We start from the raw sequence: 20670 nt of genomic DNA, 5'->3' as shown, positions 1-20670 counted from the left end.
ACCAAACGGACAAATGTAAAACAAACCAAAAGTATTCAAGCATGAATGTAAAGTGTTCAAATCCCAAAGAAAAGCTCTAAAAAAGATAAGGGCATGGGGACGGGCCTTAAGTGTCTCCCCTTAAGAAAAATATATAAAAACATAAGTAAATTGTCTTAAAGAGGGAAGAAGGGTTAAATATGTAAAAGAAAAAAAAAAAGAGAAGATAATGATAATGGCAATGGTGATAAACGACTGGCTTAATCAACTCGGGGTGGAAGGCGAGGACCCCTACGCTCCTCCAGCAAGGTGTCAAGTCTCTTCTTCTTCTCCCAGAAGCGGACGAGAACCTGCTCAGGCTTTGGATAGAAGTCGAGCTTAAGGTTTTGCCCGTTAGTCTGCCAGGCCATAAAGACGCAATCATCGAAGCGTTTGGTGCAGTGCTGACAGATAACGGGAGCCAGGAGCTCGTCTCTTTTCGCTTTCTTTTGAGTCTGATCCTTGGAATCACGAAGCTCCTTCACCTCAACGGTTAGGTTGGCTGTCATCTTCAAGTCAGCCTGGTTCAACTCCTCCATGGACTTCAGCTTGGCAGTCAGATCTTCAACTGCCTCCTTGGCCTCCCTAAGCTCATGCCTGGCCTTAGTCACGGCCTCGTCCAAGGCCTTCAGGGCATCATCCTTAGCTCTTAACTCCTCAGACTTGGACTTCAGTGCTTCCTGATGCCTCCGCTCCGCCTGAGCCTCCTTCTCCTGGGCCTCCTCCTGAAAAGCCTTCCTCTCAGCCGCCAAGTCTCTCAGACTCTTCATGGCCTCATCCATGACCCCAAATTCGGACATGATGTACCCATGATCAATTAAAGTCTTCGAGAAGTGACCGGTCTCTGCAGTAATTTGGCAATACAAGAAAAAGGAGTAAGTACGAGGGATCAGGTGCCATAAAGTAAGGCCCAAGAACACTAACAGAGACTTACATCGGTCATAGCAGCGCTGATATCTTTGATCTGATAGATCGAGTTCGTGGAAGTGCAGGCTGCGTATGTCTTGGCTAGGAGTTGGGTCAAGTTGGAGACAAAGTGGCTTGTCAACTCAGAGGCAAAAGGAGCGAGGGTCGGCCCGACGAAGCGGTTGAACCAGTCCGTCAGGCGGTCCATGTTCAGGCTCCCAGGCGTTCCTAAAAGCCTCATCACGCAAGGAGTTCTCCAGGGCCTCCCTTAAGACCTTTTTCAAAGCCTCCACCTCGGTGTTCCCTCTCGTATACTCAGCCATAGCGTAATGGTGCTTGGCGATCCGGAGCTGTTGTCTCTCCTCATCAGCGGGAACGGGAGTAAGGACAATCCCGGGAGGCACAAGATATTCCTCCGCTTCAGGTGGGATCCCTGAGTCGGAGCTGACGGCCGGAATATCAACCCTCCTAGGCTTTTTGGAAGACTCGACCTCCACCATTTTGCCTTTACGCTTCCGGTCCAAGGGGGCCAGGATCTCGCCCTCTTCCTCCTCCTCGACCTACCCTTCTTAGTCGATCAAGACAATTTGGCCTAAGGGGATGCTAGAAGAGGACCTCCCTGGGGTCACCATCTGGTCCGACGCTGGAGGAAGAGCGGAGTCAGGACTATAGGTCTGGGCAAGGGTCGCCAAAAGCTCCTCCATTGGCCTGGCTGCTTAAAGAAACGAACAAATAAGTGTCAGAATGGCGAAGAGAAAATATGCACACCAAAAACAAAGCAGTAAAACTAGTCCTACCCAGACAATCTAATTCAGCCCTAGCAAAGTCCTGTACTATAATACTGGCTTTGTCATCCCCAAGAAAGTTGTCCAAGAGAAGAAACCAGCTGGAAGACAGATAAGCTGAATGATCCAAAGGAATAGGTGCGGGAGGCCCAGACCCCATCCAGGACCGGCCTAAAAAATGACCTAAGTTGGAAAAATAAAAACCCTATAGGCCTACACCAAGAATAATCTTGAGGGGATGGAACATGATGAACCGTTAAGGGAGACTTATCGGATCCAGGCGTGCTGGCATAAGGAGCGCCAGTATTGGGGATCGGCAGTAGCAACTTAGGTCGAGAAGGCACCCGTTCTTTACCCGCTTCTATCCGGAGGGTCCTCCCAGCAGCAGCTTGAGCCTTAATATAGGCTAACTCCTGTTCCATCCTGAAGAGGTACTTCTGATACTGGTCCTCAGCTGAGGCAATGTCTGCCCGAAGTGCCTTTTCAGAGTCTCGGGTACGAATGTTTGGGCAGAGGACCTTAGAGAGGTTGAAGTTATCCACGGAATGGTTCCCTAAGATAAGCTTGGACTTCCGGTAGTTCTCCATTGTGACCAAGTCTCCCACGTTAAGGCTATTTTCGTCGTAAGTGGAAAAGACCTTAGCGTGTTGGAGGAAAAGATAGGTAGGAGCAGTGCAATGCAGTGGAAGGATCCTGATCCACTCCATGAGAACTTCGGGGCGATCCATGGCCTGAAAGCTGGAAGAGAAGAAGAAACGGTGTCGGTACTCCTTAACATTCTTCTGAAAATTATAAGGGACTGGGCCCTCATTAGTAGGATGGGCCCGGAGTGTGAAAAAATCGTTCTTAAACTTATCCCCCTTCTTGGGGATGGACACAAGTTCATAAAAGTATAAAATCTCAACCGGGCTAGGTGAAGCCCAGCCACGGGCTACATAAAAAATAAACAAGCCTGAGAGCAGGCGGTAAGCTTGAGGAATGAGTTGGTAAGGCGGAAGGCTGACAAAACCAAGGAAATTTATAAAATAATCTTGAAGAGGAAGCATGGCTCCGGACATGAGATGGGTCTAGCTCCAAACTCCGAAACCCCCATAATTGTGATTGGGCGTCTCTTCGTCCCGAGGCAAACGATGAAAGAACCCAGACGTGGACGGCTTGATGCTAGCTACAATCACAATTTTCTCCAACTGATGGGCGCAGGTCAGGGTGGAGCGGAGCTCATCCGCCTCCCAACCATTTGAACGACAAGTATAATTCTCCTGGGCGACCGGGCTTGTAACGCCCTAAATAATTGGGCACGCTACCCAATAAACTTATGAAACCCTAATCCGCTAATTGGGATTACTAGTAAAATAAGTGCCGAAATTAAACTTTATTGATAAACGAATGAAAATAACTTGTAATAATTTAAACCTTATAATTTAAAAGTTACAAAAGTTGGGATCCCAAAGGTAAAAAGAATGGACGGAACCACGGTGCCTAGGGCCTGGAATGCTGATCACCTCCGAAAGTATCACCAATAGTCGAAAAAATAAAAGTTTATGCTCTGTAAAGTAAATTTGTACCAGACAAATATATGCAACCTCTAAGTTAAAGTTTGTAAAACTAAGTGACCTAAAAACAATTTTCATGTCACTCAGGGGGTAGTAAGGCATACCAAACGGACAAATGTAAAACAAACCAAAAGTATTCAAGCATGAATGTAAAGTGTTCAAATCCCAAAGAAAAGCTCTAAAAAAGATAAGGGCATGGGGACGGGCCTTAAGTGTCTCCCCTTAAGAAAAATATATAAAAACATAAGTAAATTGTCTTAAAGAGGGAAGAAGGGTTAAATATGTAAAAGAAAAAAAAAAGAGAAGATAATGATAATGGCAATGGTGATAAACGACTGGCTTAATCAACTCGGGGTGGAAGGCGAGGACCCCTACGCTCCTCCAGCAAGGCGTCAAGTCTCTTCTTCTTCTCCCGAAGCGGACGAGAACCCGCTCGGGCTTTGGATAGAAGTCGAGCTTAAGGTTTTGCCCGTTAGTACGCTGTGCCATAAAGACGCAATCATCGAAGCGTTTGGTGCAGTGCTGACAGATAACGGGAGCCAGGAGCTCGTCTCTTTTCGCTTTCTTTTGAGTCTGATCCTTGGAATCACGAAGCTCCTTCGCCTCAACGGTTAGGTTGGCTGTCATCTTCAAGTCGGCTGGTTCAACTCCTCCATGGACTTCAGCTTGGCAGTCAGATCTTCAACTGCCTCCTTGGCCTCCCTAAGCTCATGCCTGGCCTTAGTCACGGCCTCGTCCAAGGCCTTCAGGGCATCATCCTTAGCTCTTAACTCCTCAGACTTGGACTTCAGTGCTTCCTGATGCCTCCGCTCCGCCTGAGCCTCCTTCTCCTGGGCCTCCTCCTGAAAAGCCTTCCTCTCAGCCGCCAAGTCTCTCAGACTCTTCATGGCCTCATCCATGACCCCAAATTCGGACATGATGTACCCATGATCAATTAAAGTCTTCGAGAAGTGACCGGTCTCTGCAGTAATTTGGCAATACAAGAAAAAGGAGTAAGTACGAGGGATCAGGTGCCATAAAGTAAGGCCCAAGAACACTAACAGAGACTTACATCGGTCATAGCAGCGCTGATATCTTTGATCTGATAGATCGAGTTCGTGGAAGTGCAGGCTGCGTATGTCTTGGCTAGGAGTTGGGTCAAGTTGGAGACAAAGTGGCTTGTCAACTCAGAGGCAAAAGGAGCGAGGGTCGGCCCGACGAAGCGGTTGAACCAGTCCGTCAGGCGGTCCATGTTCAGGCTCCCAGGCGTTCCTAAAAGCCTCATCACGCAAGGAGTTCTCCAGGGCCTCCCTTAAGACCTTTTTCAAAGCCTCCACCTCGGTGTTCCCTCTCGTATACTCAGCCATAGCGTAATGGTGCTTGGCGATCCGGAGTCGCATTGTCTCTCCTCATCGGCGGGAACGGGAGTAAGGACAATCCCGGGAGGCACAAGATATTCCTCCGCTTCAGGTGGGATCCCTGAGTCGGAGCTGACGGCCGGAATATCAACCCTCCTAGGCTTTTTGGAAGACTCGACCTCCACCATTTTGCCTTTACGCTTCCGGTCCAAGGGGGCCAGGATCTCGCCCTCTTCCTCCTCCTCGACCTACCCTTCTTAGTCGATCAAGACAATTTGGCCTAAGGGGATGCTAGAAGAGGACCTCCCTGGGGTCACCATACCGGTCGACGGCCATTTGGAGGAAGAGCGGAGTCGGGACTATAGGTACGGGCAAGGGTCGCCAAAAGCTCCTCCATTGGCCCGTCGCTTAAAGAAACGAACAAATAAGTGTCAGAATGGCGAAGAGAAAATATGCACACCAAAAACAAAGCAGTAAAACTAGTCCTACCCAGACAATCTAATTCAGCCCTAGCAAAGTCCTGTACTATAATACTGGCTTTGTCATCCCCAAGAAAGTTGTCCAAGAGGAGAAACCGAGTGGAAGATGATAAGCTGAATGATCCAAAGGAATAGGTGCGGGAGGCCCAGACCCCATCCAGGACCGGCCTAAAAAATGACCTAAGTTGGAAAAATAAAAACCCTATAGGCCTACACCAAGAATAATCTTGAGGGGATGGAACATGATGAACCGTTAAGGGAGACTTATCGGATCCAGGCGTGCTGGCATAAGGAGCGCCAGTATTGGGGATCGGCAGTAGCAACTTAGGTCGAGAAGGCACCCGTTCTTTACCCGCTTCTATCCGGAGGGTCCTCCCAGCAGCAGCTTGAGCCTTAATATAGGCTAACTCCTGTTCCCTCCTGAAGAGGTACTTCTGATACTGGTCCTCCGCTGAGGCAATGTCTGCCCGAAGTGCCTTTTCAGAGTCTCGGGTACGAATGTTTGGGCAGAGGACCTTAGAGAGGTTGAAGTTATCCACGGAATGGTTCCCTAAGATAAGCTTGGACTTCCGGTAGTTCTCCATTGTGACCAAGTCTCCCACGTTAAGGCTATTTTCGTCGTAAGTGGAAAAGACCTTAGCGTGTTGGAGGAAAAGATAGGTAGGAGCAGTGCAATGCAGTGGAGGGATCCTGATCCACTCCATGAGAACTTCGGGGCGATCCATGGCCTGAAAGCTGGAAGAGAAGAAGAAACGGTGTCGGTACTCCTTAACATTCTTCTGAAAATTATAAGGGACTGGGCCCTCATTAGTAGGATGGGCCCGGAGTGTGAAAAAATCGTTCTTAAACTTATCCCCCTTCTTGGGGATGGACACAAGTTCATAAAAGTATAAAATCTCAACCGGGCTAGGTGAAGCCCAGCCACGGGCTACATAAAAAATAAACAAGCCTGAGAGCAGGCGGTAAGCTTGAGGAATGAGTTGGTAAGGCGGAAGGCTGACAAAAACAAGGAAATTTATAAAATAATCTTGAAGAGGAAGCATGGCTCCGGACATGAGATGGGTCTAGCTCCAAACTCCGAAACCCCCATAATTGTGATTGGGCGTCTCTTCGTCCCGAGGCAAACGATGAAAGAACCCAGACGTGGACGGCTTGATGCTAGCTACAATCACAATTTTCTCCAACTGATGGGCGCAGGTCAGGGTGGAGCGGAGCTCATCCGCCTCCCAACCATTTGAACGACAAGTATAATTCTCCTGGGCGACCGGGCTTGTAACGCCCTAAATAATTGGGCACGCTACCCAATAAACTTATGAAACCCTAATCCGCTAATTGGGATTACTAGTAAAATAAGTGCCGAAATTAAACTTTATTGATAAACAGAATGAAAATAACTTGTAATAATTTAAACCTTATAATTTAAAAGTTACAAAAGTTGGGATCCCAAAGGTAAAAAGAATGGACGGAACCATGGTGCCTAGGGCCTGGAATGCTGATCACCTCCGAAAGTATCACCAATAGTCGAAAAAATAAAAGTTTATGCTCTGTAAAGTAAATTTGTACCAGACAAATATATGCAACCTCTAAGTTAAAGTTTGTAAAACTAAGTGACCTAAAAACAATTTTCATGTCACTCAGGGGGTAGTAAGGCATACCAAACGGACAAATGTAAAACAAACCAAAAGTATTCAAGCATGAATGTAAAGTGTTCAAATCCCAAAGAAAAGCTCTAAAAAAGATAAGGGCATGGGGACGGGCCTTAAGTGTCTCCCCTTAAGAAAAATATATAAAAACATAAGTAAATTGTCTTAAAGAGGGAAGAAGGGTTAAATATGTAAAAGAAAAAAAAAAGAGAAGATAATGATAATGGCAATGGTGATAAACGACTGGCTTAATCAACTCGGGGTGGAAGGCGAGGACCCCTACGCTCCTCCAGCAAGGCGTCAAGTCTCTTCTTCTTCTCCCAGAAGCGGACGAGAACCTGCTCAGGCTTTGGATAGAAGTCGAGCTTAAGGTTTTGCCCGTTAGTCTGCCAGGCCATAAAGACGCAATCATCGAAGCGTTTGGTGCAAAGGTCGATGCATAACGGGAGCCAGGAGCTCGTCTCTTTTCGCTTTCTTTTGAGTCTGATCCTCGGAATCACGAAGCTCCTTCACCTCAACGGTTAGGTTGGCTGTCATCTTCAAGTCAGCCTGGTTCAACTCCTCCATGGACTTCAGCTTGGCAATCAGATCTTCAACTGCCTCCTTGGCCTCCCTAAGCTCATGCCTGGCCTTAGTCACGGCCTCGTCCAAGGCCTTCAGGGCATCATCCTTAGCTCTTAACTCCTCAGACTTGGACTTCAGTGCTTCCTGATGCCTCCGCTCCGCCTGAGCCTCCTTCTCCTGGGCCTCCTCCTGAAAAGCCTTCCTCTCAGCCGCCAAGTCTCTCAGACTCTTCATGGCCTCATCCATGACCCCAAATTCGGACATGATGTACCCATGATCAATTAAAGTCTTCGAGAAGTGACCGGTCTCTGCAGTAATTTGGCAATACAAGAAAAAGGAGTAAGTACGAGGGATCAGGTGCCATAAACTTATCCCCCTTCTTGGGGATGGACACAAGTTCATAAAAGTATAAAATCTCAACCGGGCTAGGTGAAGCCCAGCCACGGGCTACATAAAAAATAAACAAGCCTGAGAGCAGGCGGTAAGCTTGAGGAATGAGTTGGTAAGGCGGAAGGCTGACAAAAACAAGGAAATTTATAAAATAATCTTGAAGAGGAAGCATGGCTCCGGACATGAGATGGGTCTAGCTCCAAACTCCGAAACCCCCATAATTGTGATTGGGCGTCTCTTCGTCCCGAGGCAAACGATGAAAGAACCCAGACGTGGACGGCTTGATGCTAGCTACAATCACAATTTTCTCCAACTGATGGGCGCAGGTCAGGGTGGAGCGGAGCTCATCCGCCTCCCAACCATTTGAACGACAAGTATAATTCTCCTGGGCGACCGGGCTTGTAACGCCCTAAATAATTGGGCACGCTACCCAATAAACTTATGAAACCCTAATCCGCTAATTGGGATTACTAGTAAAATAAGTGCCGAAATTAAACTTTATTGATAAACAGAATGAAAATAACTTGTAATAATTTAAACCTTATAATTTAAAAGTTACAAAAGTTGGGATCCCAAAGGTATTTACAAAACAATATTACAAGTTCTTTTCTTTTGGCCGACCTAAGCGGCAAAACAGAGTCTCAAAAGACATCACTGGTAGACCCCAACCCGCTTGGTCTAGTGTGGCCCGAACATGTACATTCTTCGTTCAGCTCCCATACTCATGGCTGATCAGAAACAACTTTACCTTTTCCTGCACAGTAGAGCACCCGTGAGCCAAGCCTAGCAAGACAGTATAAAATAATGATAACATATTTATAACACTATATAATTAGTAATGCCATTCACATATGCCTGTATGACATAGACCTACATGTTACGCTCACATGCCTATTTATATCTACGTAGCGTAGACCTACGTGTTGCGCTCACACGTCTAATTACAATAAGGCCTTATAATGGTTCCTCTCGGTTCTAGTTATCGAGTCCAACCTGGTTATGCCTTGAACACATAACCCTAAATCTCAACATATTCATATATATAACATGGCATAGAATTTACATAGCATATATCACTAGGGTAATAACCCTAGGCTATCAAACCACTCACATTAGGGTAATAAACCTAATCCCGATTATTAATTACTCACATATCCCATTTCCAATATAAGCGCCACTGCACATAACTCTACGTGCTAACTACTGTCTTACCTGATATCCCGCAATAGTAGAGATTCCAAATCCCCGGGTGCTCTTGACCAGGTACCGGTAATCCTAGTCACAATACCGGGATTTTACACAATAAGGGTTAACCCCTGATTCCAAACTCATAAAATATATTCATGGCATTTAAAATTCAAATAATCACATAGAGCTCGGAACGAGCTTTCCAACGATATAAAGAACGTCCCAAACGGAGTCCCGAGTCAAAAGTTATGGCAAAAACAAAAACTCAAAAAAAATTACTAAACTATCAGTATCATGGTCGCGACCAGACCTATGATAGTCGCGACCACTGGGTTTAAAAACCCAGAAAACTCAGTTTTCAGCTACAAAACAGAGAGTCTAAAACACAATTTCATACATTAAACATCAATAACAAACTCTCAAAATTCAGATTGCACAATAATCAAAATCATGTCTAAACCAACAAAAACTCAAGCTCAAGAACTTGATGAAACCCCCATTTATTTCCTGCAACAAACATCAAATAAAGACCTGAATTCTAATAAGAAAACACCCTAATCATTCAATCTAGAGCTCAACAATGAAGACCACAACAATATTAAGCAATTTATACCCAAATCCATCAAGATTAAACATCAATTCTCTTAACATGCAAATCTCAAGAACAACTCACTTTTCATGCTTTTGCAACAACTAGAAATCAACAAGAACTCAAATAAAAATCAGTAGAAAACTACCTCAATTCCTTGCACAAACAAGCTCCAAACTTTCAACACAATCTCCCAACAATCAAGCTTTAAATCAAGCTAGTTTTCACCAAAGTCAAATTTGAAATTCAAGAGGGTTTGAGAGAGTGAGAGGGTTTGGGTAAGGGAAAGAAGCAGCCAGAAAAATACACTTCCTTTTCTCTAAAAATTCTATTAATCAAGTGTAAATCAATAAAGGTCAAAAGACCAAAATGCCCCTAGGGCCAAATAACATCCACTTTGACATACAAGGGCATAATTGTCATTTCACACTCATTTATTTTCAAATAAAAATTCAGATTATCCAATACCAAATAAAATGCCAATATTTAATTCCCAAAATTGTATTTCGGGCCCGAACCGGGTTCGACCCGAAATACCCAGTTGTGACTATACCGTGCCAACCTATCAGAACACACCTGAAAAAGACAACACACGCATACTATATAATAATATAGTCCCATAAGCATGTTAATAACTCAGGGTTGTTCCTCATATGACAAATCTGGCTGTTCCTCATAAGCATGTTAATAACCCAGTTGCTTCTCAAGACTTTTTCTCTTCTATCAAGTATTTGCACTGGTTGTTCCTCATATGACAAATCTGGCTGAAGTTCTAATGCCTCATAACTCAGGGTATGGGACGAGTCTGAGACATATTTCCGAAGCATCAAAACATGGAACACATCATGTACAGCTGCCAGAGTTGGGGCATAACCAACCTGTACGCTTCCTTTCCTATCCTCTCGAGGATTTTAAAAGGTCCAATGATGCTCGGGCTAAGCTTCCCTTTCTTACAAAAGTGTTTAATGCCTTTCATCGGTGATATTCGGAGAAATACCATGTCTTTTCCCTAGAAATCAATATCCTGACGCTTTGGATCAGCATAATGTTAGAATTTATTTTACTAGGATCTTAGATCTACTCACAAGTATGTTCTTTAACACCCTAAATATGAACTTTCTTAAAGGATAAATAAACACATATAAAGTTAAGAAAACCTTACATTGATGCAGCGAAATTAATGTCTCCTTCCACTCAGATCTCTAACAATTGTATCCTTTCTGTCGCAGAGTACTATCAAGATCTGAGCCCGAATGTCCTTCTCTTTGTGTGTGATCCTTCACAGTCTTCCAATCTATGATTGAGGTACCACTTGCTGTGTGTGGGCACTTACTCTATCACTAAGGTTCGAAATTTATGAGAGGAAAAGAGAGAGATGATTTCGGCTATAGAGAGAAAAGGGAAGGCTCAGTTTTTCTGAAGAGAGAATTTTCTGACAGAAAAGATTATTCAAAGTTATATTTTGACTGAGCCATCGCTTTCTATTTATAGGCAACTTCTAGGTTTAGGTTAGGAATTATTTGGCATTAAAATAATGAAAATATCAATTCGAAAAACCACTTTAAGTGGCCGGCCATGGTGTGTAATGGGCCCCACTTGGTTTTTGCAGTTTTCAAAAATTTTATTTCTATTTTTTCAAAAACGCCAATTTTCTAATTCTAACCATTTAAATGCCAAAACTAATTATTTAATAACTAAAATAGATTATTAAATAATATTGTCATTTAATTTAATTATTAATTAGACATATAAGGTCCATTAATAAATAAATAAACCTAGAATCTCTTTTCTTTACAATTTCGCCCCTCCTTAGTGAAAATTCACAAATCAGACATAGTCTAACTTTAGAATTACAATTGATTAATCACAAATCAATTATTGAGTCTTACAAGCAGTATAGTCTCAACTAGATTGGGGACCATGGATCTATATGCTGAACTTCCAATAAGTGAACCGAATTTACTAAGTAAATCCCTACTTATTAATTCTTCGTTGAATCCACTCTTAGAACTTAGAATTGCACTCTCAGACTTATATAGAGCATATTATATGTTCCACGATATAGATATGCTATCTCATTTGACCATTGTTATAATTTTATTGTGATCCAAGATCCTCTATATAGATGATTTACATCGAGATGGGATCATTTTACCGTTCTCACCCCTCAATGTATTTTGCCCCTTAAAACACTTAGCTACCTGTAAATGATGTCTAGTGATCTAAGAATTAGTCACTTAAACAAGAGCTCATCCATTTACTTCTATTTAGCTAAGCTTGAAGGGAATCACCACTTGACTTCTATACACCAGTAGAAGCTATAAATTCCATATTTATGTTCAGCACTCCCACTCAATCATACTATCATGTTCCCAAAATATACGTATCACCCTGACCCAAAAGTAGGCTTAACTAATAACTCCTGAGTTGAGCCTAAGCATATCAGGATTTAAATTCTTTTAATCTTAAGATCAACTACTGATATTGACTTGGAAAGATATAACGGTAAGTTTATAATATCTTAACTAAGTTGCAATATCGGTTCAGTCCAATGTATACTCTATACATTCGAAACTAGTATACTTTACCAATATCCTGGAAAGAACATAACACTTAGTCCAAGTGTAAGTACACATCATCGCTGATTATCACATTAGTGTAAATCCAAAACACTGATGAAATAGGGACTTAGTCTTTTGATTCATATGATCACAATCACATTCCACTGTGTTGACGATACTGTAATTGTGAATAAACATATGATCTGGACTTAACTGATTTTATGTGTAAATGTAATAAACATATTAAACCATTAGCATGTAAAATTCATGCAAACATAAATCACTTCAAATTTCTTATATTGATAACTAATCAGATTGTAAGGGGTTTTATTTAGGGCACAAAACCCAACACATAACTCTTCTGTCTACTCTGAGCCGCGAGCATTCGCGCTCTAATCTTATCAACTGCCTCACTCGTTCTCTGTACAGCCTCGGGACCCAAGAACTTTCTTTCACGCACTTCATCCCAGTGAATAGGTGATCTGCATTTTCTTCCATATAAAAGCTCACAAGGGCCATCACGAAGGAAGGGTTAGTACTGGAGCGGTAATCAAGCTCTGCTTTAGCTCTACAAAAGTTTTCTCACACCGATCAGTCCAGACAAACTTCAGGTTCTTTCGGGTCAGCTCCGTTAAGGGTATAGCAATCTTTGAAAAACCCTCAACGAACCGACGATAATACCCGGCTAATCCCAGAAAGCTTCTAACCTCAGTAGCTTATTTTGGCGTCGGCCAATCCCGAATAGCTTCAATTTTGGTCGGATCTACCATGGTCCCATCTTTATCTACTATGTGCCCCAAGAAAGAGACACGAGATAACCAGAATTCACACTTTTTGAATTTAGCATATAGCTTGTGATCCTGCAATCGTTGCAAAACTGCTCTAAGATGCAACTCATGCTCTTCTTCTAATTCAGAGTACACCAAGATGTCATCCATAAACAGAATCACACATCTATCCAGGTAATCATTGAACACCCGATTCATAAGATCCATGAATGTCGTCGGGGCATTGGTGAGTCCAAAAGACATCACAAGGAATTCATAATGTCCATACCTAGTACCGAACGCAGTTTTCGAGATATCTTCCTCTCGAATTCTCAGCTGATGATAACCTAAGCGAAGATTGATCTTGGAAAAAACCGTCTTCCCCTTCAGTTGATCAAACAGATCATCAATTCGAGGTAAAGGATACTTGTTCTTGATGGTAAGCTTGTTTAACTCCCGGTAATCAATACACATCCGTAGAGATCCGTCTTTCTTTTTCACAAATAATACCGGAGCACCCCAAGGCGAGTAGCTCAGTCAATTGAATCCCAGATTCAATAATTCTTGTAATTGTATCTTCAATTCTTTCAATTCCGCTGGAGCCATTCGATACGGTGCTTTTAATACTGGATCCGCTCCTGAAACTGACTCAATTACAAATTCAATCTCTCGGGTAGGTGGCAATCCCGATAAATCTTCTAGAAAGACGTCAAGGAACTCGCACACCAATCTTGTATTCCAAGGTCCTGATGTCACAGGTTGGCTGGTATCCACTACAGTGACTATGAATCCCAGACAACCTCTGCTCATCAGGTCCTTAGCTTTCAACAATGTTATTCTTGGTATGCGTGTCCCCTGAACCTTACCTACAAACACCACTGGGTTAGCACTATCAGGCTCAAACACCACCATCTTCCGCTTACAGTCGATCGTTGCCCCATACTTAGATAGAAAATCCATTCCCAGAATTATGTGAAAATCATACAGTTGCAATTCAATTAGATTGGCGGTCAATTCACAACTGTCAATCCAAAAGGATAAAAAACTGAATCCACCTAGTGGATACTATAAGGTCTCCTGAGGGTAACAGGGTACCAAACCCCGAAGCATAGATATCACATGGCTTATGAAAATTTTCAATAACCCTACTCGACACATAAGAGTGAGTAGCTCTCGAATCAAACAATACAGCATAAGAACAGCCATTAATAGACAACTGACTTGTCACAACTGACGGACTAGTATCAGCGTCAGCCTGAGTCATAGTAAAAAGTCGCCCCGGGTTCTGAGTAGTATTCTTTTTAGGTTCCTCTTTCTTGGTCTGAGGACAATCTCTGTTAAATTGGCCCACCATGACACACTGGAAACATGTCTTGGCCCGACACTCACCCTGACGGTGCTTCTTACATTTAGAACACTCGGGATCAGATCGGAATGAAGACCCGCGGCCGTGACAGCCACCTCTGTTTCCCCGGAACCTTCTATTACTCCCTGATGCTCCGAAAGCCTCAGCCTTCCGTTTGTGATCAGGGTTGCCACTGTCGGTCCCCTTACTGACATTACCACTAGCAGGAGGGTTCAATGCCGTGACGACATCCTTTGGCCAACCTAAGCGGCAAAATAGAGTCTCAAAATACATTACTGGTAGACCCCAACCCGCTTGGTCTAGTGTGGCCCGAACATGTACATTCTTTGTTCAGCTCCCATACTCATGGCTGATCAGAAAAAACTTTACCCTTTCCTGCACAGTAGAGCACCCGTGAGCCAAGCCCAGCAAGACAGTATAAAATAACGATAACATATTTATCACACTATATAATCAGTAATGCCATTCACATATGCCTGTATGACACAGACCTACATGTTACGCTCACATGCCTATTTATATCTATGTAGCGTAGACCTACATGTTACGCTCACATGTGCCTATTTATATCTATTCACATATGCCTGTATGACACAGACCTACATGTTACGCTCACATGCCTATTTATATCTATGTAGCGTAGACCTACGTGTTGCGCTCACACGTCTAATTACAATAAGGCCTTATAATGGTTCCTCTCGGTTCTAGTTACTGAGTCCAACCTGGTTATTGTTGGAAATTATTTTACCAGGATCTTAGATCTACTCACAAGTACGTTTATTAACATCCTAAATAAGAACTTTCTAAAACGATAAATTAAATACATATAAAGTTTAAGAAACCTTACATTGGGTGCAGCAGAATTAAATGACTCCTTCCGTTCAGATCTCTAACCCTTGTATCCTTTCTGTAGCAAAGTATTATCAAGATTTAAACCTGGATCTCTTTCTCTGAATCCTTGATGCTGAATCTCCTTTGCTGATGATCTTTCTTCACGATCTTCCTCACTATGATTGAGGTATTGCTTGATGTGTGTGGGCACTACTCTAATCACTAAGGTAGGTTCGAAACATGAAGGAAGAAGAGAGAGAGAGAGTGGCGGCTAGAGAAGAGAGATAGGAGGCTCAGGTTTTTCTGATTCAGAAAGTGTGAAGTTCCTGAAGCCTTCACTATCTATTTATAGCATTCCACTAGGGTTAGGTTTGAATTATTTGGCATTAAAATAATGAAAATATCAACTTAAAAAGCCTACAAAGGTGGCCGGCCATGGCTTAGTGGACTGGGCCTTGCTTTTTGCAATTTTGCAATTTTAACACCTTTTGTATCTGATTTTCTCAAAAATGCCAATTTCCTAATTCAACCATTTAAATGCCAATTCTAACTATTTAATAACTATAAATAATTATTAAATAATATTGTCATTTATCATATTTATTAATTGAACCATACAAAGTATCATAATTAACAAATATGCCCCTATTAACTCTTTCTTTACAATTTCGCCCTTACTTAGTGAAAATTTCACAAATAGACATAGTCTAACTTGTGAATTATAATTGATTAATCAAAACCAATTACATGAGTCTTACAAACAATATTATCTCAACTAGTGGGGGGACCATGGGTCTATATAACCGAGCTTCCAATAAGTAGATCAAGAATTTAGCACTAAAATTCACTAACTTATTAATTCTTCGTTGAATCCACGCATAGAACTTAGAATTGCACTCTCAGTATATAGAATGCTTTATATGTTCCACCATATAGACACATCATTAGTTATCCATTGTTATAATCCTAATTTGATCAATGATCCTCTATATGAATGATCTACACAGTAAAGGGGTTAAATTACCGTAACACCCTACTATGTATTTTATCCTTAAAACACTTGACCCCGTATAAATGATATTTCAGCTTATGTGAAATGAGATCTCCAAAATTTATTTTCATTTGGTCAAGCTCGAAGGAGATCATCCTTTGCTTAATATTCGCCAGATAGAAGCTATAGATTCCATGTTTATGCTAGCGCTCCCACTCAATTGCACTATCGTGTTCCAACAAGTACGTATCACCCTGACCTAAAAGTAGGCTTAACTAACAATTCAAGGAACACGAATAGCCTTTCAAGATTGAGCCTAATCATAACAGGATTAAGATCATTTGATCTAGGATGAACTTGGCGATATTGACTTGAATAGATTTTACGGTAAGTTTAATTAAATCTAAGTCAAAGTTCAATATCGGTCCCTTCCGATGCATACTCCATGCATCCAACCTGAGCTTTACTTTAACCAATGTTCTGGAAAGAACATAGTATTTCTCCAAATACAAGTAAACTCTTGTTGTAGATTATCATATCAGTAAAACCCTGTGTCTGATAAATTTAGGAAACTTTATTCACATAGTCATGTTTACTTTCCAATGTGATGACAGCACAATAGACATGATCAAGTATGTGAAAAGGGTTTAAGATGAATTTATAAATCAAATTGACAAGCAATTGATAAAGTGAACCAAAACATACACAAATGAATGAAAAATACTTCTGTTTCTTTATTGATGTTGAATAAAATAGATTACATTGAAATGGAGTTTTATTTAGGGCTTAAAACCTAACAGTTATGCCTTGAACACATAACCATAAATCTCAACATATTCATATATATAACATGGCATAGAATTTACACAACATATATCAATAGGGTAATAACCCTAGGCTATCAAACCCCTCACATTAGGGTAATAACCCTAATCCCGATTATTAATTACTCACATATCCCATTTCCAATATAAGTGCCACCACGCATAACTCTACGTGCTAACTACTGTCTTACCTGATGTTCCGCAATAGTAGAGATTCCAAATCCCCGGGTGCTCCTGACCAGGTACCGGTAATCCTAGTCACAATACCGAGATTATACACAATAAGGGTTAACCCCTGATTCCACACTCATAAAATATATTCATGGCATTTAAAATTCAAATAATCACATAGAGCGCGGAACAAGCTTTCCAACGGTATAACGAACGTCCCAAACGGAGTCCCGAGTCAAAAGTTATGGAAAAAACAAAAACTCAAAAAAATTACTAAACTGTCAGTATCATGGTCGCGACCAAACCTATGATAGTCGCGACCACTGGGTTTAAAAACCCAGAAAACTCAGTTTTCAGCTACGAAAATTATGCCCGAAACACATCCAAACCCAAACCAAAACTTAGAACCATCACATAGGCTTTCAATCACTAAACAGAGAGTCTAAAACACAATTTCATACATTAAACATCAACAACAAACTCTCAAAATTTAGATTGCACAATAATCAAAATCATGTCTAAACCAACAAAAACTCAAGCTCAAGAAGTTGAGCTTCAACTCATGAAACCCCCATTTATTTCCAGCAACAAACATCACATAAAGACCTGAATTCTAATAAGAAAACACCCTAATCATTCCATCTAGAGCTCAACAATGAAGACCACAACAATATTAAGCAATTCATACCCAAATCCATCAAGATTAAACATCAATTCTCTTAACATGCAAATCTCAAGAACAACTCACTTTTCATGCTTTTGCAACAACTAGAAATCAACAAGAACTCAAATAAAAATCAGTAGAAAACTACCTCAATTCCTTGCACAAACAAGCTCCAAACTTTCAACACAATCTCCCAACAATCAAGCTTTAAATCAAGCTAGTTTTCACCAAAGTCAAATTTGAAATTCCAGAGGGTTTGAGAGAGTGAGAGGGTTTTGGTAAGGGAAAGAAGCAGCCAAAAAAATACACTTCCTTTTCTCTAAAAATTCTATTAATCAAGTGTAAATCAATAAAGGTCAAAAGACCAAAATGCCCCTAGGGCCAAATAACATCCACTTTAACATACAAGGGCATAATTGTCATTTCACACTCATTTATTTTCAAATAAAAATTTAGATTATCCAATACCAAATAAAATGCCAATATTTAATTCCCAAAATTGCATTTCGGGCCCGAACCGGGTTCGACCCGAAATACCCAGTTGTGACTATACCGTGCCAACCTGTCAGAACACACCTGAAAAAGACAACACACACACATACTATATAATAATATAGTCCCATAAGCATGTTAATAAATTAGTTTCACTATTTTACCCTTCTCGGGTCAAAATTACCAAAATGCCCCTGGCTCAGCAACGGGGTCTTAACATAGCATAAATCATATAAATTCTCATATATTAAATTATATAATAATATAATTTCCTCGATTATACATAATTATCTAGTTAGGGTTTTGCTAATCCATTTCTTAAATCTAGGGTATTACAGGGCTCTTCATTACTTCTTCCAAGGGGGCCAGAGTAACCGCCCCCTTGCGAGAAGATTTGGTTCCGGATGCAGGAGTAGACATTTTGGTTCTGTAAAAGGAAAAAATCTAGCAGTTAGCCCCCAAACCAAACCCTAGTGTCAAAAGAGGGAATGGGGATCCCCTAACCGCTGGAAAGAGGCCCCCTCCGGATGTTTGGCAAAGATGGAAACCCCAAAAGATTTTCCTTAGCAAACATCGGGTGCAAAAATCTCAAAGGCAGCGAAAGCAGATGGAAAATGGAAAACGCAGAATGTGGGAACAAAAATTGCTCCATATCCTAAAAAATCTCTCGACAAAGGGATCGATTGCAAAGTAGAAGGAAGAAAAATAACGAAACACAAATAAAGGAGAGTCTACACACCACATAGCAGACTTAGCCAAAGCTATTTCCTAGAAATCAAACACTTAACCAAAAAAGTTCTACCCTAGCATGCAAATGAACAGTAAAGACAAAATATCCAGGAAACTTACATGAAGGTTCAAAACTGGGAGTTGGTGTTGATCGGCGGTAAAATGTGGATTGGCAATGACGGAGGAATAGCAGTAGGAAATCTATGGTTTCTGAAATTTTTTCTCAAAGGTGTTCTTGTGGAGAAATGGTGAAGTGGTGAAAGTAACCAAATGAAAGAGAAAGGCTGGCTTTTATAGACCAGAACGGGTGCAAAGCAGTTGTGATCAGGCGTCATCGTACGGTGGGAATCGCAATCGATTCGCATTCTGCAGATCCAACGGTTGGGATAAATGCTCATCGGGGTGGTTAAAAATGCTAGAGTACTTTTCTAACACCGATTAAATGCACCGGATCATTAATGGATAGGAAGTGAATCGTTGCCTGCAAAAGGCAATAAATTTTAATGATGACTATCATAAATGAAGCCCACGCGCCTAAAGCTGTTGGGATTTTATGCCCTAAATAAAACCTATTACAATCTAATTTGATTTGTTATCAATAAAAGATTAGAAGTCATTTATGTTTACATGTTGCTTTTCATGTTTATGATTTAATATATGTACGAAATCTATTAAGTCCAGAACATATAGTCATTTACAATTACAGTGATGTGACCACAGTGGAATGTGACTGTGATTATATGCTTCGAAAGACAAAGTCCCTGTTTCATCAGTGTGTTGGATTTACATTGATGTGATAATCAGCGATGAAGTGTACTTACACTTTGCATAAGTGTTATGTTCATTCCAGAACATTGGCAAAGTATGCTAGCTTCGAATGTATGGAGTATACATTGGACTGGACTGATATTGATCTTGGTTAAGATATTATAATCTTACCGGTATCTTTCTAAGTCAATATCACTAGTTGATCTTAGATCAAAAGATCTTAATCCTGATATGCTTAGGTTCAATCTCAAGAGTTTTATTCACGTTCTTTGATTTGTTAGTTAAACCTACTTTCTGGCCAGGGTGATACGTACATTTTGGGAACATAGTAGTATGATTGAGTGGGAGCGCTAAACATAGATATGGAATCTATAGCTTCTATAGGTACTTAGAAGTGAAACGATGGTTTCCTTCGAGCTTGGCTTAATAGATGTAAATGGAAGAACTCTTATTTCAGTGATTATATTTCACTGAAATATCATTTACAGGAAGTTAAGTGTTTTAAGGATAAAATACATTGAGGAGTGAAACCGTAAATTTATTCCTACTCGGTGTAAATCATATATAGAGGATCTTTGATTATTGAGATTATAACGACGGTTAAATGTGATAGCGTATCTATATGGTGGAACATATAGAGAGTTCTATATGACTGAGAGTGCAATTCCAAGTTCTATGAGTGGATGCAACAAGGAATTAATAAGTTAGGGAATTTACTTTCAACTTATTGGAAGCTCAGTTATATAGGTCCATGGTCCCCATTCTAGTTGAGACCATACTTTGTAAGACTCAAATAATTGATTTTAATTAATCAATTATAATTCTAAAATTAGACTATGTCTAGTTTATGAATTTTCACTAAGCAAGGGCTAAATTGTGAAGAAAAGAGATTCTAGGTTTTATTTATTAATTAGAAGACTTTATTATGTCTAATTGATAAATATATTAAATGACAATATTATTTAATAATTTATTTTAGTTATTAAATAATTAGTTTTGGCATTTAAATGGTTAGAATTGAAAAATTGGCGTTTTTGAGTAAATAGATATGAAA

At 41.0% G+C, this 20670-nt stretch overlaps 1 protein-coding gene across 1 annotated transcript; it reads right to left on the bottom strand.

Annotated features, from left to right (window-relative positions):
* Positions 1–7129: 7129 nt before the first annotated feature.
* LOC133034561 (uncharacterized) lies at positions 7130–7549 on the bottom strand. The gene has a single exon (XM_061109667.1). It carries the CDS (start codon positions 7547–7549, stop codon positions 7130–7132), a length of 420 nt encoding a protein of 139 aa, XP_060965650.1.
* Positions 7550–20670: the final 13121 nt, after the last annotated feature.

This window comes from Cannabis sativa, chromosome 2 (genome assembly GCF_029168945.1).
Source record: "Cannabis sativa cultivar Pink pepper isolate KNU-18-1 chromosome 2, ASM2916894v1, whole genome shotgun sequence".
Classification (NCBI taxonomy): Eukaryota; Viridiplantae; Streptophyta; class Magnoliopsida; order Rosales; family Cannabaceae; genus Cannabis; species Cannabis sativa.
This window is presented reverse-complemented; position numbering and strand designations above follow the sequence as displayed.

Excerpts from the sequence above, each read along its gene's own strand:
- LOC133034561 (XM_061109667.1), bottom strand. The coding sequence starts at position 7,549 with ATGTCCGAATTTGGGGTCATGGATGAGGCCATGAAGAGTCTGAGAGAC.